The sequence below is a fragment of the Littorina saxatilis genome, linkage group LG15, assembly GCF_037325665.1.
Source record: "Littorina saxatilis isolate snail1 linkage group LG15, US_GU_Lsax_2.0, whole genome shotgun sequence".
Lineage (NCBI taxonomy): Eukaryota > Metazoa > Mollusca > Gastropoda > Littorinimorpha > Littorinidae > Littorina > Littorina saxatilis.
This window is the reverse complement of record NC_090259.1, coordinates 36,463,200-36,485,549: the sequence shown is the minus strand read 5'-3', so window position 1 is coordinate 36,485,549 and position 22,350 is coordinate 36,463,200. Positions and strand designations below refer to the sequence as shown.

Here is a 22,350-nt window from a genome sequence, read left to right as displayed (position 1 = left end):
GTTCCTGTTTGTAGTTTTTCTCAGTAGATTATGAGAGGCTTGAAGTTAGGTTCCTGTTTGTAGTTTTTCTTAGTAGATTGTGTGAAGCTTAAAGTTCTTTTATTAAGTTCTCGTTTATCCATAGCGTTTCTTATTGTATTATGTGAAGCTCATAGTTCTTCAATTATGTACTTGTTTGTAGCGTTTCTTGTTGTATTATATGAAGCTCATAGTTCTTCAACTAGGCTTCTGTTTACAGCTTTTCTTAGCATGTTATGAGAAGCTTATAGTTCTTCAATTCAGTTTTTCTTTGCAAGTTTTCTTAGTATCATATGCACGGCCGTGTTGAAATCAGTCTAACATAATACCCACACACTGACACGAACACAATCGATTGACACAATATGATCGGTCACGTACACACATACATGAATCTATTTCACATGTGTAGAACGTCTTTTTTCAGAACTGTTGTCATCTGGCTGTGTCGAAGCTAGACGGAGAAAGCCCGACTCATAAAAAAGGAAAATGGGGGGCGCTTGTTCCAGACAGACAGACAGCCTAGATGTGTCGGGTAAGACTTGTTTAGTACCAACTTCAACGTCGAACGTTTAAACAGTGTGATTAAGGAAGTAAAAATACGTTGTATAAAAAGAATATGTGCACGCATTTGAAATCAAATTTCTCTCTGTTTGTCTGTCTGTCTGTGTATCTCTGTCTCTCTCTGTCTGTGTCTCTCTGTCTGTGTCTGTGTCTGTCTGTCTGTCTGTCTCTCGCTCTCTCTCTCTCTCTCTCTCTCTCTCGCTCTCTCTCTCTCTCTCTCTCTCTCTCTCTCTCTCTCTCTCTCTCTCTCTCTCTCTCTCTCTCTCTCTCTCTCACGTTATCTATCTATATATCTATCTATATAGATATCATACATATATATTATATATATTTGCTTTGTGATTCGTAACTGAACTCTGTGTCTGTCTGTATGTCCGTGTGTGCCTGTGTGTGCGCGTATGAATGTTATAGCTAGCAGTGTTTCCATGACAAACACACACAGCTACTCTGATATGATTGAATTAGTTTAAGTTACAAGAGCAAGAAGGTCTGTATTTTATACTTGTAAAAATTAAAGAGATGACACCACTCGAAATTTCAAGAGGATGATATGCTTAAAGACAGTATACCGGAGGCGCCATTTTGGAAAGATTTCTGACGATTTGGACCTTGAAAAGTTCAAGAGACATTCGTTCTACTGTCATTTACAAACATGTGCAATGATTTGCTCAAAACTGCTCCGAACCTATGCCAAATAATTAAATGAATTTTATTCAGCGAGCGGTTTGCTTCGCCCAGCTCTCCTGAGTCCGGACTTTTGGTCGTCATCATTATTTATTTAGTTTCCATAGCTACCCATTCGTCAATGCAGATCTAGATCAAGACCGTTGGATTGAGGAAGTCCAACCTATAGTCTAGCTTACGCATGCAAATACCGTGCCATACAGGGCGAAAACGCTTCGCATAACAGAAACAAACAAAATATCCGTTGGAGAATATCACGGTCTGCAATGACTATCAAACACTGCATTCAGATTTGAAAAATAGAACGCTCAAGCACTGATTCTAAAACCTACCTCGTGTGCGTTGTCATCTATTCAACTCCCAAAACGAACTCCCTAGTTCTCGGCTCAATTTCAGATCTGTATCTCTAGGAATAGCGCATGCAATACTCAGGGTCAAAAGGTAGGACGAAATGAGAATTACCGCCCACTCAAAACACAGCCGTTTTCAATTGAGAAACTCAGCGGTCAAACGTTTATTTTAAGGTATTCCTGGTGTGTGCTCACATAATTACAACCCCCAACCTGAACTGTAGAGCTCTTGAGGCTATTTGAGACAGTTTTCTTGTTAGATATAATCCCTTTAAAGCTGTGGTCTATTTATGACTTTCCGGGGCTACGAGGTTGACAAATAGGGATACAATCATGTACAGAATTCTGTACAGCAAACGCTACCCGAAACCCCACCTATACGGCGTGTATGACCTTGAGAGCTTCAGTCAACGCTTGAATTTTGCAGTGGTAACATCCGGTTTGCTCTCTCAGAGCTGAGCATATTTGTCAAGAAGGATCGAGCAGAAAAAATATACGACTTGGCAGGGATTCGAACTCAAGGCCTCGATCGGGGCCTCGAAATGTCGGGGCCGATGTCTTAACCGCTGGGCCACTTCACCAGTGTTGTCAAAGATTTTGTTAAAAAAATGATAATTTTATATCATTCTACGCTTGAATTACCATTCATGCGTTGCAAAAACGTAAAAATTGCCATTTAAATTTGCCTTTATTTGCAAACATGTTTCACGGAATCGCAGTACATGTTTACACCGTCATGCTACACGACATTCGCGCCATGCAAATAGCTGCGATATCTCTATTTACAACATGCAAGAAAAATGACAAGAACAGTAATTGAATCTCTCCAAAGCTCTGTGCAGTTGAAAACAGACATCAAAGAAATAGTTATACATGTATTCACTTCTGAACAATGGGCGGATAGAGATATAAATCATGCTGCTTCAAGAATAACATAACATGAATTCATATCAATGTTTTTCCTACTTTTCTCAATTGGCGCAGTAGCCTAGTGGTTAGGACATGAGACACGAAGTCTTGAGGTCGAGAGTTCGAATCTTCGCCGTGGCGTTTATTTTTTCCCCTTGATCTATCTTGAAGATAAAATATGATCAGTCTTGAGATAGCAAACCGGATGTTATCCCTGCAAAATTCAAGCGTTGACTGAAGCTCTCAAGGTCATACACGCCGTATAGGTGGGGTTTCGGGTAGCGTTTGCTGTACAGAATTCTGTACATGATTGTATCCCTATTTGTCAACCTCGTAGCCCCGGAAAGTCATAAATAGACCACAGCTTTAAGTACTCAAACAAAATACGAGTCTGGACAAAGCAAAATAATATTCTCTGTGTGTGCATGCACATATCTGTACGACAACAGGTAGACGATTTCCGGGAAATCCCAAAGTTAACTGTGACAGCTGTGTTGACATCAGCCAAGAGCAATTATTTCAACAGGCACTCGACCTTGACAATATATTTTAAATGAGTGTATGACTCAGAAGACCTATTGTGTCACCAGACACATCAACTACACTCATACAGACCGAGAGCTACTGGCTGTTTACCTCAGCTATAAAGCACACACTGAACAAGGAAGGATATTTAGCAACATAAACGAATTGTTTTGTTAGCTTTGTCGCAGAAGAAACCAGGTTTCGCGAGGAATATTTTGGTTTTAGCAAACTTTGATCAACTTTGATTGAAACTAGATAACACGAAACAATTGATAGCAAATAATGCGGGGAACGACCTTAATCAAAACCTTATATTACGTGGCCCCAACCATACTGTTATGGAGTGGTATAGCCCGGTTTTTAGACAATCATATGTAGAGGTTACACGCCGAGTCTCAGTGATTATCAAAAATAATGGTCGAAGTTAGCGGATCATGAAAAATGCGAGCTTTAGCGAGCTTTTTCATGACCGCGAACTGAGACCATTATTTTTGATAATCACTGAGACGAGGTGTGTAACCTCTTTATTCCTCCTTTCTTCAGTTATTCAAAGAAAAGAGGAGTTTTTTTGCGAAAGTTTGATCGAATCCTATTCTCTCAACCAGTCAACCTGCGCAGGCGATCGATTAATGCGCGGTTGTATAGTTCCGTGCAAATCATTCCATTCTGTTAACACTTCTTGTCAGTTTTCCTATTTTGGGCTAAAATCAAGTACACAGATATGCTGTTATTCTGCCGTGGCGGCAAAGGCAGATATTGTGTGTTCTGTATATGTTTTAGTATCGCTTAGGATAATGTTTTTTCGTCAAATGGGACTAGCAGACGAACTTTTGCACCCGTGTTCCAACGTTAAAAACTGTATGAAGTTCAGTTTTCTGGGGAAAATAGTGTATGAAACCCCTTTATGTTGTTTAAATTGATGAGATGTGTGCATTTGGTTGCGTGTGATCTGTTTATTAAATGAAATATTGTTGAAAACTGACCGTCGGATTGCAGTCTGTTGTCGAAGGAACTGAGTGAAAAGAAGGGGAACTACTCTTGTCGCTAGACAAAGTATGAGTTACTTGCCTTGGGAAATTGCTTGTGATGAACGGCTTGACGGCACGGCAGATGAGATTCAGAAAACAACCGAACTCATGGATTTTATATGGAGATTCATGTGTTCAGGCCTGTAGTTGTTCATTTAAATGCGGTATGTTTGTATTGTTTGCTCCAGAGATGTATACTTCGTACATTAGAGCGTTCGGAACTTTTCAGTCGTAAAAAGTAGTACCGAAACAGAACAACCTCTCAACCCATTGCACTATCGAGGATTCAGGCTGTTGCTGGGTCGTTATTTGTTTGGTTGCTGGGTCATTATCGAAAAATAACTACCCCTACAAGTTTACAGAGGCAAAGAAGCAGAGGGGGGAATAAATGCCTCTACACCACTCTATAAGTTTAGTATTTGTTTACAGGCTTGAATGTAATCTGAATAGTTGTCCGCTACAGTAGCTTACAAGGCACAAGCGCACACTCACTCACACACGCAAAAACCTGGTGTTAAATGGATCTTGACACTGCCAAGACTAATTATTATTGTTTACAAAGCTTTTTACATCACAAAATCATTTCCGGGCTTCGACCAGTACCCTAGGCCGACAACACCGCAAGAAACTCTACAGTCCAAGACGCAGACACCTTTTGGCTCAAACAAAGCAGCTTAACAGGTAAGACGAATAGGTATTCTACTGTACGTTACCCTACTGCCATCTTTCGGCCCTCAAGATGTTGGTATGGCTGTAAGTCCTTCAGACGACTGACAAGGATGCACCAGTCCTCACGACACCGCAACCATTGCTTGACGTAGTCCTTGATCCTTCCAGTTCGTCTCGGCGGCTAACTGTAGAACTCTGCCAGCTCTCCATGCCATGGTCATGTACACCAAGCCGCAGTCACCAGTTCAGTTCAGCCTCCGTCGATGAAAACCCTCCAGTTGGAACACTGTAAAGTTTATAGTCCATAAGTCAACTTGTCTTTAGTTTCTTTCACTCGCACAATAAAAATACTCACTCGTCCAACATATTAAGCTGCATGAGCCAATATAATTATTTACACGTTAATTCCTGTTTTCTAAAACCAAGAAAACGTTACGTAAAACCCTCACATGTTTAAGCAGTGTAGCACAATAGCTTAGGCCTACACAATAACGTTAAACACAGAAACAGTCACTCTTCTCACATACGACAACATGACATGAAAATATAACCGGTTTCAAACATACCTCAAAAGAGTGTAAAGCCAACATTTAGTACAGTCGCCGGCCTGGCATGAATATGAAAATGGAAGATATCACGTAGACTGATAGGGAAAGTTCGTCAGTCTTCATCCTTCTTCAGTCAGATACCTAAAACAGGAGCCCGTCTGCTAACGTGTTACGAAAAACATGAGTCGAGCTTGGCTCCTTGACGGCGACTGATTTTACAAAGTCGTTCTTGCTATGACATTGCCAGTGAGCTGTCGTCTGCATTACTTGCACGTGAAAAACCTTGTCAGTTACACAAAGGTTCCACTGCGGTCAACGCGACGGTATGCAGCCTATAGCCCTTTCCAATGTCTGACCATCGCTATAGTCTATTCTATTTACAACAATACACATTACCACAAATACGAGTAAACCGCTTCGTAACATCACCCCCTTTCCTCAAAAGAAAATGAATTGTTGAAAAAACGATGAAATTTTCTGAATCTCGATCAGAGATTATCCAAAAAATCAAAAGAATTATATACAGGCGTCATGTTCAGAAGCTGTTTAAAAAAAAAATATGAATGAAACTCGAGTTAGACATTGGCCTTGCAAGAATATACCAGTCAACACATCAAATCAAAAATCAAATTAAATCTGAAAATGTTACTGGACAAACAGGACAAACAAAACAATCATTCACACCCGTGTAAGCGCACGTGCCTTGAGATAGAAAACAATACTGCTAAAGGGTCAAACAAACAAACACTATTGGGCGCCAGATGTTATGGAGTGGTATAGCCCGGTTTTTAGACAATCATATATGCCTCTACACCACTCTATAAGTTTAGTATTTGTTTACAGGCTTGAATGTAATCTGAATAGTTGTCCGCTACAGTAGCTTACAAGGCACAAGCGCACACTCACTCACACACGCAAAAACCTGGTGTTAAATGGATCTTGACACTGCCAAGACTAATTATTATTGTTTACAAAGCTTTTTACATCACAAAATCATTTCCGGGCTTCGACCAGTACCCTAGGCCGACAACACCGCAAGAAACTCTACAGTCCAAGACGCAGACACCTTTTGGCTCAAACAAAGCAGCTTAACAGGTAAGACGAATAGGTATTCTACTGTACGTTACCCTACTGCCATCTTTCGGCCCTCAAGATGTTGGTATGGCTGTAAGTCCTTCAGACGACTGACAAGGATGCACCAGTCCTCACGACACCGCAACCATTGCTTGACGTAGTCCTTGATCCTTCCAGTTCGTCTCGGCGGCTAACTGTAGAACTCTGCCAGCTCTCCATGCCATGGTCATGTACACCAAGCCGCAGTCACCAGTTCAGTTCAGCCTCCGTCGATGAAAACCCTCCAGTTGGAACACTGTAAAGTTTATAGTCCATAAGTCAACTTGTCTTTAGTTTCTTTCACTCGCACAATAAAAATACTCACTCGTCCAACATATTAAGCTGCATGAGCCAATATAATTATTTACACGTTAATTCCTGTTTTCTAAAACCAAGAAAACGTTACGTAAAACCCTCACATGTTTAAGCAGTGTAGCACAATAGCTTAGGCCTACACAATAACGTTAAACACAGAAACAGTCACTCTTCTCACATACGACAACATGACATGAAAATATAACCGGTTTCAAACATACCTCAAAAGAGTGTAAAGCCAACATTTAGTACAGTCGCCGGCCTGGCATGAATATGAAAATGGAAGATATCACGTAGACTGATAGGGAAAGTTCGTCAGTCTTCATCCTTCTTCAGTCAGATACCTAAAACAGGAGCCCGTCTGCTAACGTGTTACGAAAAACATGAGTCGAGCTTGGCTCCTTGACGGCGACTGATTTTACAAAGTCGTTCTTGCTATGACATTGCCAGTGAGCTGTCGTCTGCATTACTTGCACGTGAAAAACCTTGTCAGTTACACAAAGGTTCCACTGCGGTCAACGCGACGGTATGCAGCCTATAGCCCTTTCCAATGTCTGACCATCGCTATAGTCTATTCTATTTACAACAATACACATTACCACAAATACGAGTAAACCGCTTCGTAACACATACACAAATACACATGTTCACGACGGTGGACATGACCACAGGGATATATTTTGATTTCTTAAAATAAGATCTTTCAAACATGTGAATGAATTACCCTTTCAAACCGGCATTTCCTTGACCCGCAGGGAAATAATGATGAGCACCTGAGACAGACTGAGATTGATTAGTTGTGATCGGTATGGTACAAGCCTGTGAACGTACCTGTACATTAGTCGTGTAACACGGACACCTGAGACAGACTGAGATTGATTAGTTGTGATCGGTATGGTACAAGCCTGTGAACGTACCTGTACATTAGTCGTGTAACACGGACACCTGAGACAGACTGAGATTGATTAGTTGTGATCGGTATGGTACAAGCCTGTGAACGTACCTGTACATTAGTCGTGTAACACGGACACCTGAGACAGACTGAGATTGATTAGTTGTGATCGGTATGGTACAAGCATGTGAACGTACCTGTACATTAGTCGTGTAACACGGACACCTGAGACAGACTGAGATTGATTAGTTGTGATCGGTATGGTACAAGCATGTGAACGTACCTGTACATTAGTCGTGTAACACGGACACCTGAGGCTGTCACTGAGATTTTAGATACAGTCGAACTTACCTTCATTTCATTTCATAACATTTTATTGATCCAACAAAGGAAATTAAATTGGTCATCAGCACATATAGGTCATTAATTAATAATTATAAAAGAATAAGAGAAGAAAAATTATAAAACCCATGATAACAAAAAAATATCTAAAGTAATATATGTACAACTACAATACCCTTTTTACTTGCACACTTGACACACCGACACACCAACACACATGCATACATACCTACATACATACCTACCTACATACATACATACATACATACATACATACATACATTCCATGTTAAAGTGTAGTTAAGAACATCACAGTAATTATATCATTGTTTGGATTAACAGATAAGTTTTTATGTAAATGATGATAACAACAATCCATAATTAACGCTATTGCACTACCAAAGAAGAGACCAACCAAACACATAAAACCAATCACAGTAATCATCATCAGTTATCACAGGTATCACAGTAGATTAGCCATCAGGTAGTTAGACTCAATTGGGCAAAATATAGTGTCAACACCATCACAACAGTGCTAAAGCTCATTATCACAGCACTAGTTATGATCAAAGGTCAAACAGTCATCAAATCATATTAAATCTATCACTAAGAGGTACATTTAAAAGGCATCACTGATAGTCTGTGGCCAGGACAATGGCTCGGTTGCTGTTAAAATATCTCACAGCTGCAGGAACAAAAGAACGCCGAAAACGCTCCGTTCGACACCTAGGCATGAGAAACCGAGCGTTCCGTGTGATGCGGAGATCCATCAGTGCGTCGTGGAGGGGATGCCCTAGGTCGAACAGAATAGCTCTGGACTTACTGGCAAGCCTTCTTTCAACAAGGACTTCAAGGGTGTCAAGGCTCTGGCCTACAGTAGAACTCGCTTTCTTTATCAGCCTGTTCAGCCTGCCAGTGTCCCTTGCAGTGGCATTCCCTCCCCAACACACTGATGCAAACACCATCACACTGCACACCATACTCTGATAAAACATGTACAGCATCTTGTTACACACATGAAATGATCTCAGCTTGCGCAGGAAAAACAATCTTGACTGCGTCTTCTTAAAAACATCATCAACATGATTAAACCAGCTTAGCTTGTTATCTAGAACTACACCTAAATACTTGTACTCGCTGACTATCTCAATCGCATCACCTTTGATGACTACAGGATGGACAGTGTCTTTCTTTTTGCGACTATCTTTCAAACGCGACCACCTGCCTACAACGACCACTCCGTCTTCTATACAATTCACCTTTCCATTGCGAACACATGTCTATAACGACCACTCCGTCTTCTATACAATTCACCTTTCCATTGCGAACACATGTCCATAACGACCACTCCGTCTTCTATACAATTCACCTTTCCATTGCGAACACATGTCCATAACGACCACTTTTGGTCAGTCGGGACTCCTTGGGTGGTCGTTATAGGCAGGTTCCACTGTACCAAGACATTATTTGATCATGAAAAATACATTCTATTCGCCATTCACTTTAATTACTGGTATAATTTAGATGTACTACAAATTGCACATCACAAAAATAAAACATAGCTTCATATGCATAGAATGGCACGGTGTTTTAGATGAGGTGCACACCGATGTAAGCTAAACATTTCGGCGGATCGTGAATAATAAACATTTAGTGAAGAGCCAATGAACAAGCTGTGGATCACAGGCCAGGAAGCACGACGGACTGTGTGATGATATCTTCTGCTATGGTCTGTTGAGACAGTGATATCAAAATCGAGACCGGAGGTCGAGATTTTGATATCACTGTCGAAACAGACCAATAGCAGAAGATATCGTCACACAGTCAGTCAATGTTAGATATATTGCTAATTCTCTGGACATTTTGTATTTACTGTAAAGAAATTACAAAAGTATTTGTCTCAGTTTTGGCTGTTCCATATCCCTCCCTCTGATTATTATTTCTTTTTGTTCACTCTTTTCTTGTACTTTTCAGTATTTCAAAATGTCTTTTCTTTCAAAAAGTCTTTAGTCACTTGCTCAACTAAATTCTGGGATAATTACATTTTCATATATATTTGTTTGTTTTTAAATGTAGGTGTTTTTGTTTTTGAAGTGGGGAAGCAATAAAGAGGTCGTCGATATCAAAACTGATATCGACGGAAATGTCGTCGATATCACTTTTGCACTGAGCTCAGTTTTGCCCAATTGACCAATGGAAATCCATGTAACATTATGAAATAGCAATATGTCCTGCTATGGAACTCCCTTTACAATCGTGTTTGACAATTCAGTGTTCAATGTTACTTCTGTCTGCAGGACGAGCCAGTAAGGGCAATGTCCCCGGGAGGGCCACCACACAGCAGAAAAACAAAAACAAACCCTTCACCTCTCTCGATCAAAACAGCAATGTGCCAGGCGAAGAGAAATTCCCACCGATACGCCCTCCGAAGAAGACAAAGTCCAAGTTGATTCCTGATCCGGAGGTCTTCAAAGATGTGGAAACCTTCGTCAGAAACGTGAGGGTTCTTTTTTTCTTGACTGCCATAATACGTATCACCTACATACATTAATACGACATCCCAAGAATCAATACTCAGACAAGGGAAGCAACCGATGTAATTTGACTTCCATCTTGGTGCAAGCTGATTGACTCCCCCTGAGAACGTTTTCTAAGTAGTTGGCTGGTTGTTATTGCTTGTATGTTATGATTTCTATCCCAGTTTCTTTTTGTTATATGTGTCTGATAGTCAAGGAGTTAAAGTTGTTATTTGAGGCGAGAGGGTTTCCAAAGGTATGAAACCACACACGTTCCAAGTCATGAAGGCAGTAGCTTTTAATTAAAATGTTGATCGTGTTGCATGTTGTTCCGGACACCCAGACACTTACTGCGTTCTGGTAAACAGCTTCCTGTCGTGCTTTAGCGTTGACACTCTCTTGTTGTATTCACTGATTCATTGATAAGTTAATGGATGGATAAATGGATGGATGAATGATTGGATGGATCGGTTGATTGCTTGCTTCCTTGATTGATGGATCAATCGATCAATCAATAGAACGATTCATTCAGTTATTTATAAGCTGGATGCGTCTTTGCGCGTTATTGATTGTCTGGTTGGTAATGACGTGTTATTTCAACCCTTCCAATGACCGCAGACACCCCGATACTCCGCGAGGACGGTGGAAGGTCTGGCCAACCACCTGATGACCGCCTGCTCCTCGGACCTGGACAGGGTCAGGGCCATCTTCTGCTGGATCGCCTTCAACATCACGTCAGTTTCTACATTTTTTGGTTTTTTTCTTTAAATGTGCTTGTGAATTTGTGTTTTATGTATAAAAAAACAAGTCGCGTAAGGCGAAAATACAATATTTAGTCAAGTAGCTGCCCTTTTTCAGCAAGACCGTATACTCGTAGCATCGTCAGTCCACCGCTCATGGCAAAGGCAGTGAAATTGACAAGAAGAGCGGGGTAGTAGTTACGCTAAGAAGGATAGCACGCTTTTCTGTACCTCTCTTTGTTTTAACTTTCTGAGCGTGTTTTTAATCCAAACATATCATATCTATATGTTTTTGGAATCAGGAACCGACAAGGAATAAGATGAAAGTGTTTTTAAATTGATTTCGAAAAAAAAATTTTGATAATAATTTTTATATATTTAATTTTCAGAGCTTGTTTTTAATCCGAATATAACATATTTATATGTTTTTGGAATCAGCAAATGATGGAGAATAAGATAAACGTAAATTTGGATCGTTTTATAAATTTTTATTTTTTTTTACAATTTTCCGATTTTTAATGACCAAAGTCATAAATTAATTTTTAAGCCACCAAGCTGAAATGCAATACCGAACCCCGGGCTTCGTCGAAGATTACTTGACCAAAATTTCAACCAATTTGGTTGAAAAATGAGGGCGTGACAGTGCCGCCTCAACTTTCACGAAAAGCCGGATATGACGTCATCAAAGACATTTATCAAAAAAATGAAAAAAACGTTCGGGGATTTCATACCCAGGAACTCTCATGTCAAATTTCATAAAGATCGGTCCAGTAGTTTAGTCTGAATCGCTCTACACACACACACAGACACACACACAGACACACACACAGACACACGCACATACACCATACCCTCGTTTCGATTCCCCCTCGATGTTAAAATATTTAGTCAAAACTTGACTAAATATAAAAACACACCAGTCTGACCTGGCTAAAGACGTCATAATTGTGTTTTTTACTAAAACAAACAAAAACAAAAAACTGTCGCTGTTGCAGTTTTATCGCATCCAGGCTTACTTGACAAGGTATTTTTTGTGTACCAGCATTAGAAGAAACCATGTATAGTGTGCCCATACATTACTGAGACCAACTCTTCTTATTACTCTTCAACCAAAACTGAGCGAATTATGGCGTCATGTACACTCTTCAAAAACAATTAAGGATCGGTTGAAAAAACGGATCTAATTATAAAAAATTGCCAAAAAATTAAACATCGACATAATAATTAAAAGATTAATGTGTTTGAATTACAAATGAACAATGAGTCTTGACCTAGAATTTTGTTTGGCAGGCATGCCAGGGCAAAAGGTTGTGATGCACGTGCTACAACAGGGTCCTGGCTATGAACATCGCTCACCAGTTTGTGTTTAAAGGTTGACACGCTGACACAATTATGCACAGTAGCAACATAGCAACATGCCCCCACGAAGAAAACTGAGCGATTTGGATAGAGGAAGGGCAATAGGATGGCTACAAGACGGTGTTGCTGCCAGGCAAGTGGCCCAGAGGCTTGCAGTGGCTCCCTCTGTCATCATCAGACTAAAACAGAGATTCCACGCAACTGGAAGAGTGCAGGAGCGACAACGTTCTGGTCGGCCCAGAGTCACCACACAAAGAGAGGATCGCTTCATTCAGAGGCAGGCCATGCAACAAAGAATGGCTACGGCAAACAACATTAGGCAACGCCTACAAGCTACCACCAACACTGTTGTTAGTGGTCAGACGATCCGAAACCGCTTACACAACTTTGGCTTGCGTGCAAGGCGTCCAGTCCGAGGAACAACCCTGACTGCTAATCACCGAGCAGCTCGCCGAGCCTGGTGCACTCAACACGCACCTCCCCATCGCTCTGCAGCTGTAAGCACCTTCATCCAGCAGGCCAGGGTCAACAGGATGCTGTGGCCAGCCAACAGCCCGGACCTGAACCCCATAGAGCACATGTGGGACGAGCTTTGTCCTAAAATCAGGAAGATTATCTGAAGTCCTCGACTCCGCCTACTGGAGATCTGAGGATGTTTTTATCAACTTTTACCTGCGCGACATTTCCAGTACGCGGCAGGACGGTACCAAGGCTCTACCAGCGATGGTAGCAGCAGGGCAATTGTTGCCTAGCTCATAGATGAGCATCCCACCACCTTAATTAGCAATCTGCTATATGTGAATTGGGATAAGATATGTAATTTAATCGAAAATCTTAATGGTAAATTTTCATTTGATTAATATACTTACCCAATTCACATAGTGAAGTCCCTCCCGTCTACCCCGCTTTAGTTCCCCTAAAAATAATAGGGCGCTTCGAGCGAATGAATACAAGATGGCGGCGAGAGCACGCGTGCGCAGAGCATGCTGGGAGGTAACCTTGTCCTGACGTTGTCATGTGACCGTTAAGGCTGTTCTATTTTTAGGGTTACTTTCCCCCTTAGCAGGGTGAGCGTAGTTTTCAGCGTCCTAGCACTAAACTGAAGTCTCTATGGGGTTCAGGTCCAGGCTGTTGGCTGGCCACAGCATCCTGTTGACCCTGGCCTGCTGGATGAAGGTTGACACACTCTAGCTAAATTGTCGCTGCCGCGTTCGATCTTTGCTTTATTTGTCATTACTCCTTGGTTGTTCAATTATATAATTTTTTAAAAATTAAAGAATTCGGTCTTGTCTGTTTTGTGTGGCGTGCTTGTAAAAAGTGATCCTTAACTTTTTTTGAAGAGTGTATATTTCTGTCATCTCCCGAGGAAGAGTTTCGAAGAGTAAGTTACGCTAGTCATGTCAGGAGTGAAAAATATTGCTTGTAAAGTCATTTCCAGGCTATGCATGTCTCGTTATTGATTAAATTAAGAATTGAACTTAATTCTTTAATCAGCTACGACACCAACAAGTACGCTAACGGGGCCGACCCTCCACAAGACGCAGACAGCGTGCTCAAGACATTAAAGGGTGTCTGCATGGGATACGCTACGCTGTTTCACGCTCTTTGCAGGTCAGTGTGGGTGTGTGTGGGTGTTGATTTATTCCTTATTTATCTATTTATTTATTTGTGGTTGATTGATTAACTGATGGATGGTTTGCATTGATAGATGGATGGATTGTTTTGTATTTATTTCATTTTGGCTCTGTTGTATGAATGTTCACATTTTCTTCGACCTGTTGTTTGGATCGTTGTGCTCACTTCTTTCAAATTTCTTCTCGTTGGTAACATGTTGGTAAAGGAGTGTTGTTGTTTTTTTTTACCTTTTCAGACACGCCGGCATCCCATGCCTGCAAGTTCAAGGTCACGCCAAGGAGCAATACCACGACCTTGAAGAAAAGTTCACAGACGAAGGCAAACCCACGCACGCCTGGAACATCGTGCACGTGAAGGGAGAGTGGCGTCCCCTGGATGTCACGTGGGGCACGGGGTGCACGGACAATGGCGGAACATTCAAGCGGAAGTTTGACGAACATTGGTTCCTGACGGACCCTGCGGACTTTGTGTGCAAGCATTATCCTCTTGATAAAAGGTAAGGTGGTCACATCGTGTAAGAACAACTTCCCAAATTAAATCTCACCTTCGACAAATCCCCTCTATTGAACTTTAAGCTTGTTTAATTCATGGGATGATTCAATTTCTGCTGCAATGTAAGCCTCTAAATTTGCGTAACTTGCTGTTTTTAAACATAACAAGTCATTGGAATCGCCATTCAGGTTACGACATGAACTGTATCGATGCGTTTTATGTATGAGGTTTTGAGTAGAAATCCCTCTTATCAATGCAAAGATTGACTTCAGTGACATCAATTAGCGGAACGAGTTCTGCCAGTGAGCATAATTTGGTCGTTTGTTTCGTTGGTTGAAAAAAGCATGCTTTCGGCTGCCATGCTTGTCTCCCTTTAGCTGTCACTTTCGTTTTCAAAACGACCGCGGCGAGGTATTCTAAATCTCATGTAAAACGTATGTCTGTACAGTTCATTCTTTTTTAAATGAACTATCTACATTCCACCATGTAGTTATGTCCCTTCAACATGAAAGCAAGTTTACAGAATGAATCGAATTTTAAAGTAAACATGATTGTTTTGGGCTACGATTTTGTCTCAGTTTTAACACATCGCCACAGTTTTCTCCGTTTGCAGGGTTTGGTACCTTGCGACAGCTGATCAAAATACTTTTCAGACACACGTAACACACCAACGAAGTTTCACGTGTGGTGCTCCTTTTGATGATAAACTTATCTCTTCGCTTTGTACAGGGTAACCCAAACAAATGCCACCCGTAAATATGCTTATAACTTCTACAATATGTTGAGCGAATTTCTTCACATTAACTTCAGCTTATGCATGATCATATAATTATCACCAAGTTTCAATTTTGTAAGTCAGTTGGTATGACTTTTGTGTTCTTTCGAAAAAAAATATCCAAACTGAGGTTAATGTACACCAAATGTGCAGTAATTCTTTGATCAGATGCAAAAGTGATTAGCTTTTTTATGGGTGGAATTTTGGGGTGTAAACTTTTGTTTCAAGCGAATACCTTACAGATAACTATAGTATCCCTTTCTCTTGTTTACAGGGGCAAGGCGGAGGCCGCAAAGTATCAGTTGCTCAACCGACCAATCCCAGTGGAGAGATTCTCCTCAGCCATTGACGCCAAAAGTCTGGCCTACGTCATCGGTCTCAAATACCTCACTCACGACCACAGGGTCATCGAGGTCACTCGTGATGTCACCATCAAGTTCAAGGCCACGCGCCGACCTCTGCTGTTCGTCAGTGTGACCTTGAAGGAAAAGGGTTCATATCGAGAGGGAAACAAGTAAGCGCCTGTCTGTTTCTGTGTGTGTCTGTGTGCTCGCGCGCGCGCGTGAGTATGTGTGTGTGTGTGTGTGTGTGTGTGTGAGTGTGTGTGTGTGTGTGTGTGTGTGTGTGTGTCGGTCGGTCGGTCGGTCGGTCGGTCGGTCAGTCGGTCGGTCGGTCTGTCGGTCTGTCTGTCTGTCTGTCTGTCGGTCTGTCTGTCTGTCTGTCTGTCTGTACCACAATCATTGTTTATGTATATTACTTTACGACATTGCATGGTACTAATAGACACAAGGACGTGTACAATTGATGAAAAAGGATGTTTGAAGACTGAAATCTCTTTACCAAAAAATATCCAAAAACGAAATGTATTCATTACGTCATAACGGGGCACTGAACCAATTAACCAATTGATATTCTCAAATGTTTATAAATGATAACAGAGGAAACAATTTCAACGTGTGTGCAGGGAAAACATTCTGACGTCACTGAGTGATGACGGCACCTGCACGGTTTACGTCAGACCTCCACGAGTTGGCACATTCTACCTGGAGGTGATGGGAAGGGCGCGTGAAGAAAACGAGAACCGCATTCTCCATGAGCTGTTTACCTACGTCATAAAGTAAGTCTCTAGGGCGTGCTGCAAGAGAAAGTCAGCCCTTTTGCATGAAAGCATGACACACACATTCAAGATTAAAAATCAAACCTTACCCACTGATGGGCACTGACACCACACTTACTGCATAGACCGGGAAGGGGGGTGAGAGGGGGGGGGGTTGAAACAACTGAAATTTAATTGCGTAATAACGTTATTTTATTTCTTCGATTTAAGTGCAAAGCGCGCACAGCACAGACCAATGATATGCTTCACGTTATATGAACAATCATTATTTCATTATCATCAAAGTGATGCGCCGGTACGGGAAACGCAGGGTGCATGTGACTAGTTCTTAACTTTTTTGCCCGTACATCCAATCGGGTCCTTATTCGGAGCCACCAAAGAAAGAGAGAGAGAGAGAGAGGCGCTAAAGGTGACGATAAAATCGTTTATTTAACATCGCTCTACAAAAACATCGGCCACGTTTGTTTTACGTTGAAAACACACACATGCGCGCACACACACTTTCCCTTTATCTACAGTAGGTCACCACCCTCCATCTCCCTCGCACACTCTCGCGCATCTCATTTAAAGTGGTAATAAAAAGTATGTGGGTAAGAAGGGCTCAGAAAAAAATCATCCTTATCGAAATCATGGATGAATCTCCCTTATGTTCAGGTGCAAGGAGTGTCAGCAAGATGTACAGCCTTTCCCAGACGAAGCCGTCACGTGGGGTCTGCACCAGCCCATAGCGTCTCAGTGCGGACTGAAGACCACAAGGGGAGGCAAGTATTCCTTCACGGCCAAGAACGGCGCGGTGAAGGTGCCAGTACCCCTGAACCACCGCACCAACATGAAAGCCACGCTCAAGCACGCCAGCAATATGCGCGATGACCTCAGCGAGAGATGCACTGTTCTTGAGTATACGCAGGACGGGGCCATTGTCACTGCTCGCTTGCCGAGACCTGGATACTACATGCTGCGACTGTTCGCTGGGAAGAATCTGGGCGACAACAACCTGGACCAGGCTGCTGATTTCTTACTCTACACCGACCAAGCGTGCGCCGTGCAGCAGCCCTATCCGAACAAACCCGGTTCCAATGGAACGTACGGGCTCATCCTGCCAGTGGCGGTAGAGTGCGGCTTGAAAGCGGGCAACGGAGCGCGTTCCTCGTTCCAAACCACGAACGGTGAGTTGAAGATACCGATCCAACTGTCTCGCTTCACTGAACTCAAGGTCCACTTGCATCACGCTGCTAACATGTCCAACGACATCGCTCAAGGTCACACGTTTCTTGAATATACAGGAGCAGGCGCCACTGTTGACGTTCGCTTGCCGAGAGCTGGATATTACGCGCTGCGAGTGTTTGCCACTCACCCTACAGAGACCATGATGCCGCACGTGGCCAACTTCCTCCTGTACGCCGAGAATGGGCGGAGCGACTGCAAGCCCTTCCCACGTGCCTACACCATGGCCTATCAGGAGCGAGTGAAACTGTTGAAGCCACTTGATGGACAGGTGCCAAGAGGACAGACGACCTTATTTCAGATCCGAGCACCGACCTTGGGCAAGGTGAAGGTCGGCGACACCATGATGGAGCGGAAGAAGAATGGATTGTGGGAAGGGGAAGTGACGCCACAACGTGGAACGAACATTCCTGTGTATGGAGCTAAAGAAGCCAACGCCACGACCCTGAGTGGGTTGTATGAGTTCACAGTAGCGTGATGATTTCACTGGTCCTTGTGTGCATTGCTTGGTGCCATCCCGGTTTGATGATCGGACAAAAACCTTCCGGTTGCATATATATGCATAATGCTTCAAAGAGCTCTGATACTTGTGCTAATCTTAGCGACAGGTTAGTTGTGTGCTTCCAATTCGCATTACTTTCTCACATGGTTGTGTTAAGATACAATGTTATCGTATTCGATAACATAAGAGATCTGTATTATTTATGTTCATGAATCAAATATACAAAACCTTGACAAGGTCCTTGACCTATCGGTGTTCAAAGTGGAAGAACAACCTACACAGCAGACACATAATAAGAAGATGAGATAAGAACACTTGGCTTCTGTGTAATTTGGCGGAAGTTGGCAAGCAATTGTCCATATTCTTATAAGCGTAAAGCTGAAAATGGGCTTTTTCTATATGTACTTTTTGTCAACATTAACCCTGCGGACTGTTGTTATGGTGGTTTTTAGCCCAAAATTGTGTGGGTTATTTGTGATTTATTTTTGGTAGTGTTACCCGTGAAAGATCTGAAGACGATTTCGTGCAATGATGCTGGAGTATTACGGAGCAGGATGATGCAGAATTCCTCCGTCATACAGTATTTTCAAAACCTTGTAAACATTCCTTTTCAAATATTTAAATCACGACAATGGATTTTTTTTCTCCAAAGATTATTAAGAATGAAATTTGTCCAGCGATGTTTCTGTATCAAGATGATCGAGTGGTCTGTGTACAATTATTTTTGTCCCATATGATTCAAGATTTCGCTTTGTCTAAGAGTTCTGTGTATAATAACAAAGAAAGTGCACTTAGTAAGATTCTGTGGCATTGCTTCTTTCTGGCTCTTTTTCAGGGTTGGGGTAGGAGGGGTCAACAGAGAGTCATTATTGTTTGATGTTCTTTTGACACGATGTCTGTGACGTCATGGTGGGAGGTTTTTCGTTGAGATTTCATGTACCATGACGGCTGAAGTCAATGATTCATGTCATGTTTGTTGTTTTTCCTTGACAGTTGTTTAGTTTCCCTTGTTCAATGTTTCACTCATCACTATTGAAATTTGTTTGGTAAGGATTTCCGATCTGAGCTGATTTATTCTTCCCTGCTGGAGTCTTCATTTGCTTTCGCATCATTAGGTCGTCCCTGTGCATATGATTGCAGTCACTACCAAAGTATGTCAGTCATTTACATGGGATGAGAGAATCCCTTTACGTTGACGCATTCCAAAAACAACACCATATCTTCTCCCTGTGCAATGTGGAAATGTGTTTCCTGAATTCATGTTGTGTAGGTGTTGCTTATGAAATAAAAGCATCCTTCCACTTGGACATATACACACAATCTTCAGCCTGGCCGCATCTTTTCCCTGCGTACTTGGTCTAGTGCGTGCGTGTATACACGAAGGGGGATAATAAGACTCTAGCAGGTCTGTGCATTAGTTGTTGATTAATGATTTCTATTTTAGATTGCTGGTGGGGGTTTTTATTGGTCAATTTACGCGCTGCATAAAACGTCATGGGAATAGATAGAGCAACAACAGTAAGTGACAGATCACTTTTTTGTGTTCTTGTTCCGCTGAAAGGTGCTGTCATTATTGCCTTATTATTCAGTGCTTCTTCCTCAATAACTTGAATTTCTTTGAGTTGTGTGATGTTTGTCCAAGAGGCAATTGTATTTAAATTTTTTGAAGTGTTATTCTGACTGAACTTTTGCGCAGTGTTATTATGCATGATATCTAACTGTGATATAAATGCTTTTCTGGCTGTCTGACTGGCTGGTTGGCTGTATGTGTAGCTGACATTATGGTTTCCTATTACAACTACTGCTGAATGGAGGTGAGGCCCGAAAACGCATATGTTTCATTGTTGTCTCCAGAAATTGACTGTTCTGATGGCCATGCATGCTTTCTGATCTGTTTATGTCTAAGGCCTAAAAAAAAAATAGGTGTGGTTACGGTAACCCGACCTACCCTATTTTTGGGGGCCGACCCTATAACTTTTTATTACATTTGTCACAAAAATACCCCCAAAAAAACAAGTAAACGAGTGCAGAAAACGCAATGAAAGCGAAAGCGCCCGAGTCGCACACTTATTTCCCTGTCAAGTAGGTTTAATTTGTACACATTAGAAAAAAAAGTAAAATAAAAGAAAAGTGATTGCATACCTTCCTACCCTATTTTTTTTGGCTATGTTACCGTAACCACACCTATTATTTTATTTGGCCTAAGGATACGTGTACAATCTTCGCGCGTTTGTGTGTGTGTGTGTGTGTGTGTGTGTGTGTCTGTGTGTGTCTGTGTGTGTGTGTGATGTGAGTGTGTGTGAGCGCGTGTGTGTACGTGTGTACGTGTGTGTGTGTGTGTGTGTGTGTGTGTGTATGTGTGCGTGTGTGTGTGTGTGTATATATATGTGAATGTGTGTGTGTGTGTGTGTGTGTGTGTGTGTGTGTGTGTGTGCGTGTGTGTGTGTTGATCTTGATCAATTCTGGTGACAGTAAAAAGGAAGGACTATGAACAGTACCTGTACAAGTACAACAGCACCAGGACTCACAAATTAAGCTATCGGCACAAGACTTATTCAACGTTTTGGGAAGAGGTCTATCATAAGAAGCATATTTCAGAAGCAGAGACAAAATAACACTTAAAACGAGAGAATACAGTCATGAAACATAGCAGTAATTAAACTATCGAGGGACTGATAAAAAATTAAAATAACATTGCAGCGATGAACTAAAACGTGTGTGCATGAAATCGACCCCAGACACACAAACACGGGTAGACAGACATGTAGCAGGCAGTCAGACAGACACTACGGATGTGTGGGAAGAAATACAAATAGACCTACATAAAGATTACCGGACAGATAGACTAGAGGTCAGACAAAAAGCAAGACGAAAGGACGGGTGGAGAGACAAGAGGCGGAACAAGAAATAGATAGACTGTGACAGCTGGGGTTGGAGTAAAAGACGGAACAAGAAATAGATAGACTGTGACAGCTAGGGTTGGAGTAAAAGACGGAACAAGAAATAGATAGACTGTGCCAGCTAGGGTTGGAGTAAAAGACGCAACAAGAAATAGATAGACTGTGACAGCTAGGATTGGAGTAAAAGACGCAACAAGAAATAGATAGACTGTGACAGCTAGGGTTGGAGTAAAAGACGGAACAAGAAATAGATAGACTGTGACAGCTAGGGTTGGAGTAAAAGACGGAACAAGAAATAGATAGACTGTGACAGCTAGGGTTGGAGTAAAAGACGGAACAAGAAATAGATAGACTGTGACAGCTAGGGTTGGAGTAAAAGACGGAACAAGAAATAGATAGACTGTGACAGCTAGGGTTGGAGTAAAAGACGGAACAAGAAATAGATAGACTGTGCCAGCTAGGGTTGGAGTAAAAGACGGAACAAGAAATAGATAGACTGTGACAGCTAGGGTTGGAGTAAAAGACGGAACAAGAAATAGATAGACTGTGACAGCTAGGGTTGGAGTAAAAGACGGAACAAGAAATAGATAGACTGTGACAACTGGGGTTGGAGTAAAAGACGGAACAAGAAATAGATAGACTGTGCCAGCTGGGGTTGGAGTAAAAGACGGAACAAGAAATAGATAGACTGTGACAGCTAGGGTTGGAGTAAAAGACGGAACAAGAAATAGATAGACTGTGACAACTGGGGTTGGAGTAAAAGACGGAACAAGAAATAGATAGACTGTGACAGCTAGGGTTGGAGTAAAAGACGGAACAAGAAATAGATAGACTGTGACAGCTAGGGTTGGAGTAAAAGACGGAACAAGAAATAGATAGACTGTGACAGCTAGGGTTGGAGTAAAAGACGGAACAAGAAATAGATAGACTGTGACAGCTAGGGTTGGAGTAAAAGACGGAACAAGAAATAGATAGACTGTGACAGCTAGGGTTGGAGTAAAAGACGGAACAAGAAATAGATAGACTGTGACAGCTGGGGTTTGCACGGGTGAGTCTGACTACATTCTCATGGGCGCGCGATTTTACCACCACAGCGATACCTCCTAGCCAATAAGAATGCAATTTGATCCAAG

At 41.9% G+C, this 22,350-nt stretch overlaps 1 protein-coding gene and 2 long non-coding RNA genes across 3 annotated transcripts in view; 1 reads left to right on the top strand and 2 right to left on the bottom strand.

Moving 5' to 3' along the window:
- LOC138948002 (uncharacterized) overlaps nt 1-22,350 on the top strand; it is a 36,654-nt gene that overhangs the window by 2,115 nt on the left and 12,189 nt on the right. The window contains exons 2-9 of the mRNA XM_070319530.1: nt 446-553; nt 10,255-10,454; nt 11,092-11,207; nt 14,067-14,183; nt 14,443-14,703; nt 15,749-15,988; nt 16,439-16,591; nt 17,246-18,289. Of these exons, the coding sequence (XP_070175631.1) occupies nt 508-553; nt 10,255-10,454; nt 11,092-11,207; nt 14,067-14,183; nt 14,443-14,703; nt 15,749-15,988; nt 16,439-16,591; nt 17,246-18,289 (2,177 nt within the window). The 5' untranslated portion in view covers nt 446-507. The remainder of the gene's footprint in view (nt 1-445; nt 554-10,254; nt 10,455-11,091; nt 11,208-14,066; nt 14,184-14,442; nt 14,704-15,748; nt 15,989-16,438; nt 16,592-17,245; nt 18,290-22,350) is intronic.
- LOC138949214 (uncharacterized) lies at nt 4,593-5,834 on the bottom strand. The gene is made up of 2 exons (XR_011450195.1): nt 5,314-5,834; nt 4,593-5,033 (listed from the first exon to the last, which is right to left on the bottom strand). It is a non-coding gene; the product is annotated as an uncharacterized lncRNA (long non-coding RNA).
- On the bottom strand, nt 6,224-7,353 carry LOC138949215 (uncharacterized). Its single transcript, XR_011450196.1, has 2 exons — nt 6,945-7,353; nt 6,224-6,664 (listed from the first exon to the last, which is right to left on the bottom strand). It is a non-coding gene; the product is annotated as an uncharacterized lncRNA (long non-coding RNA).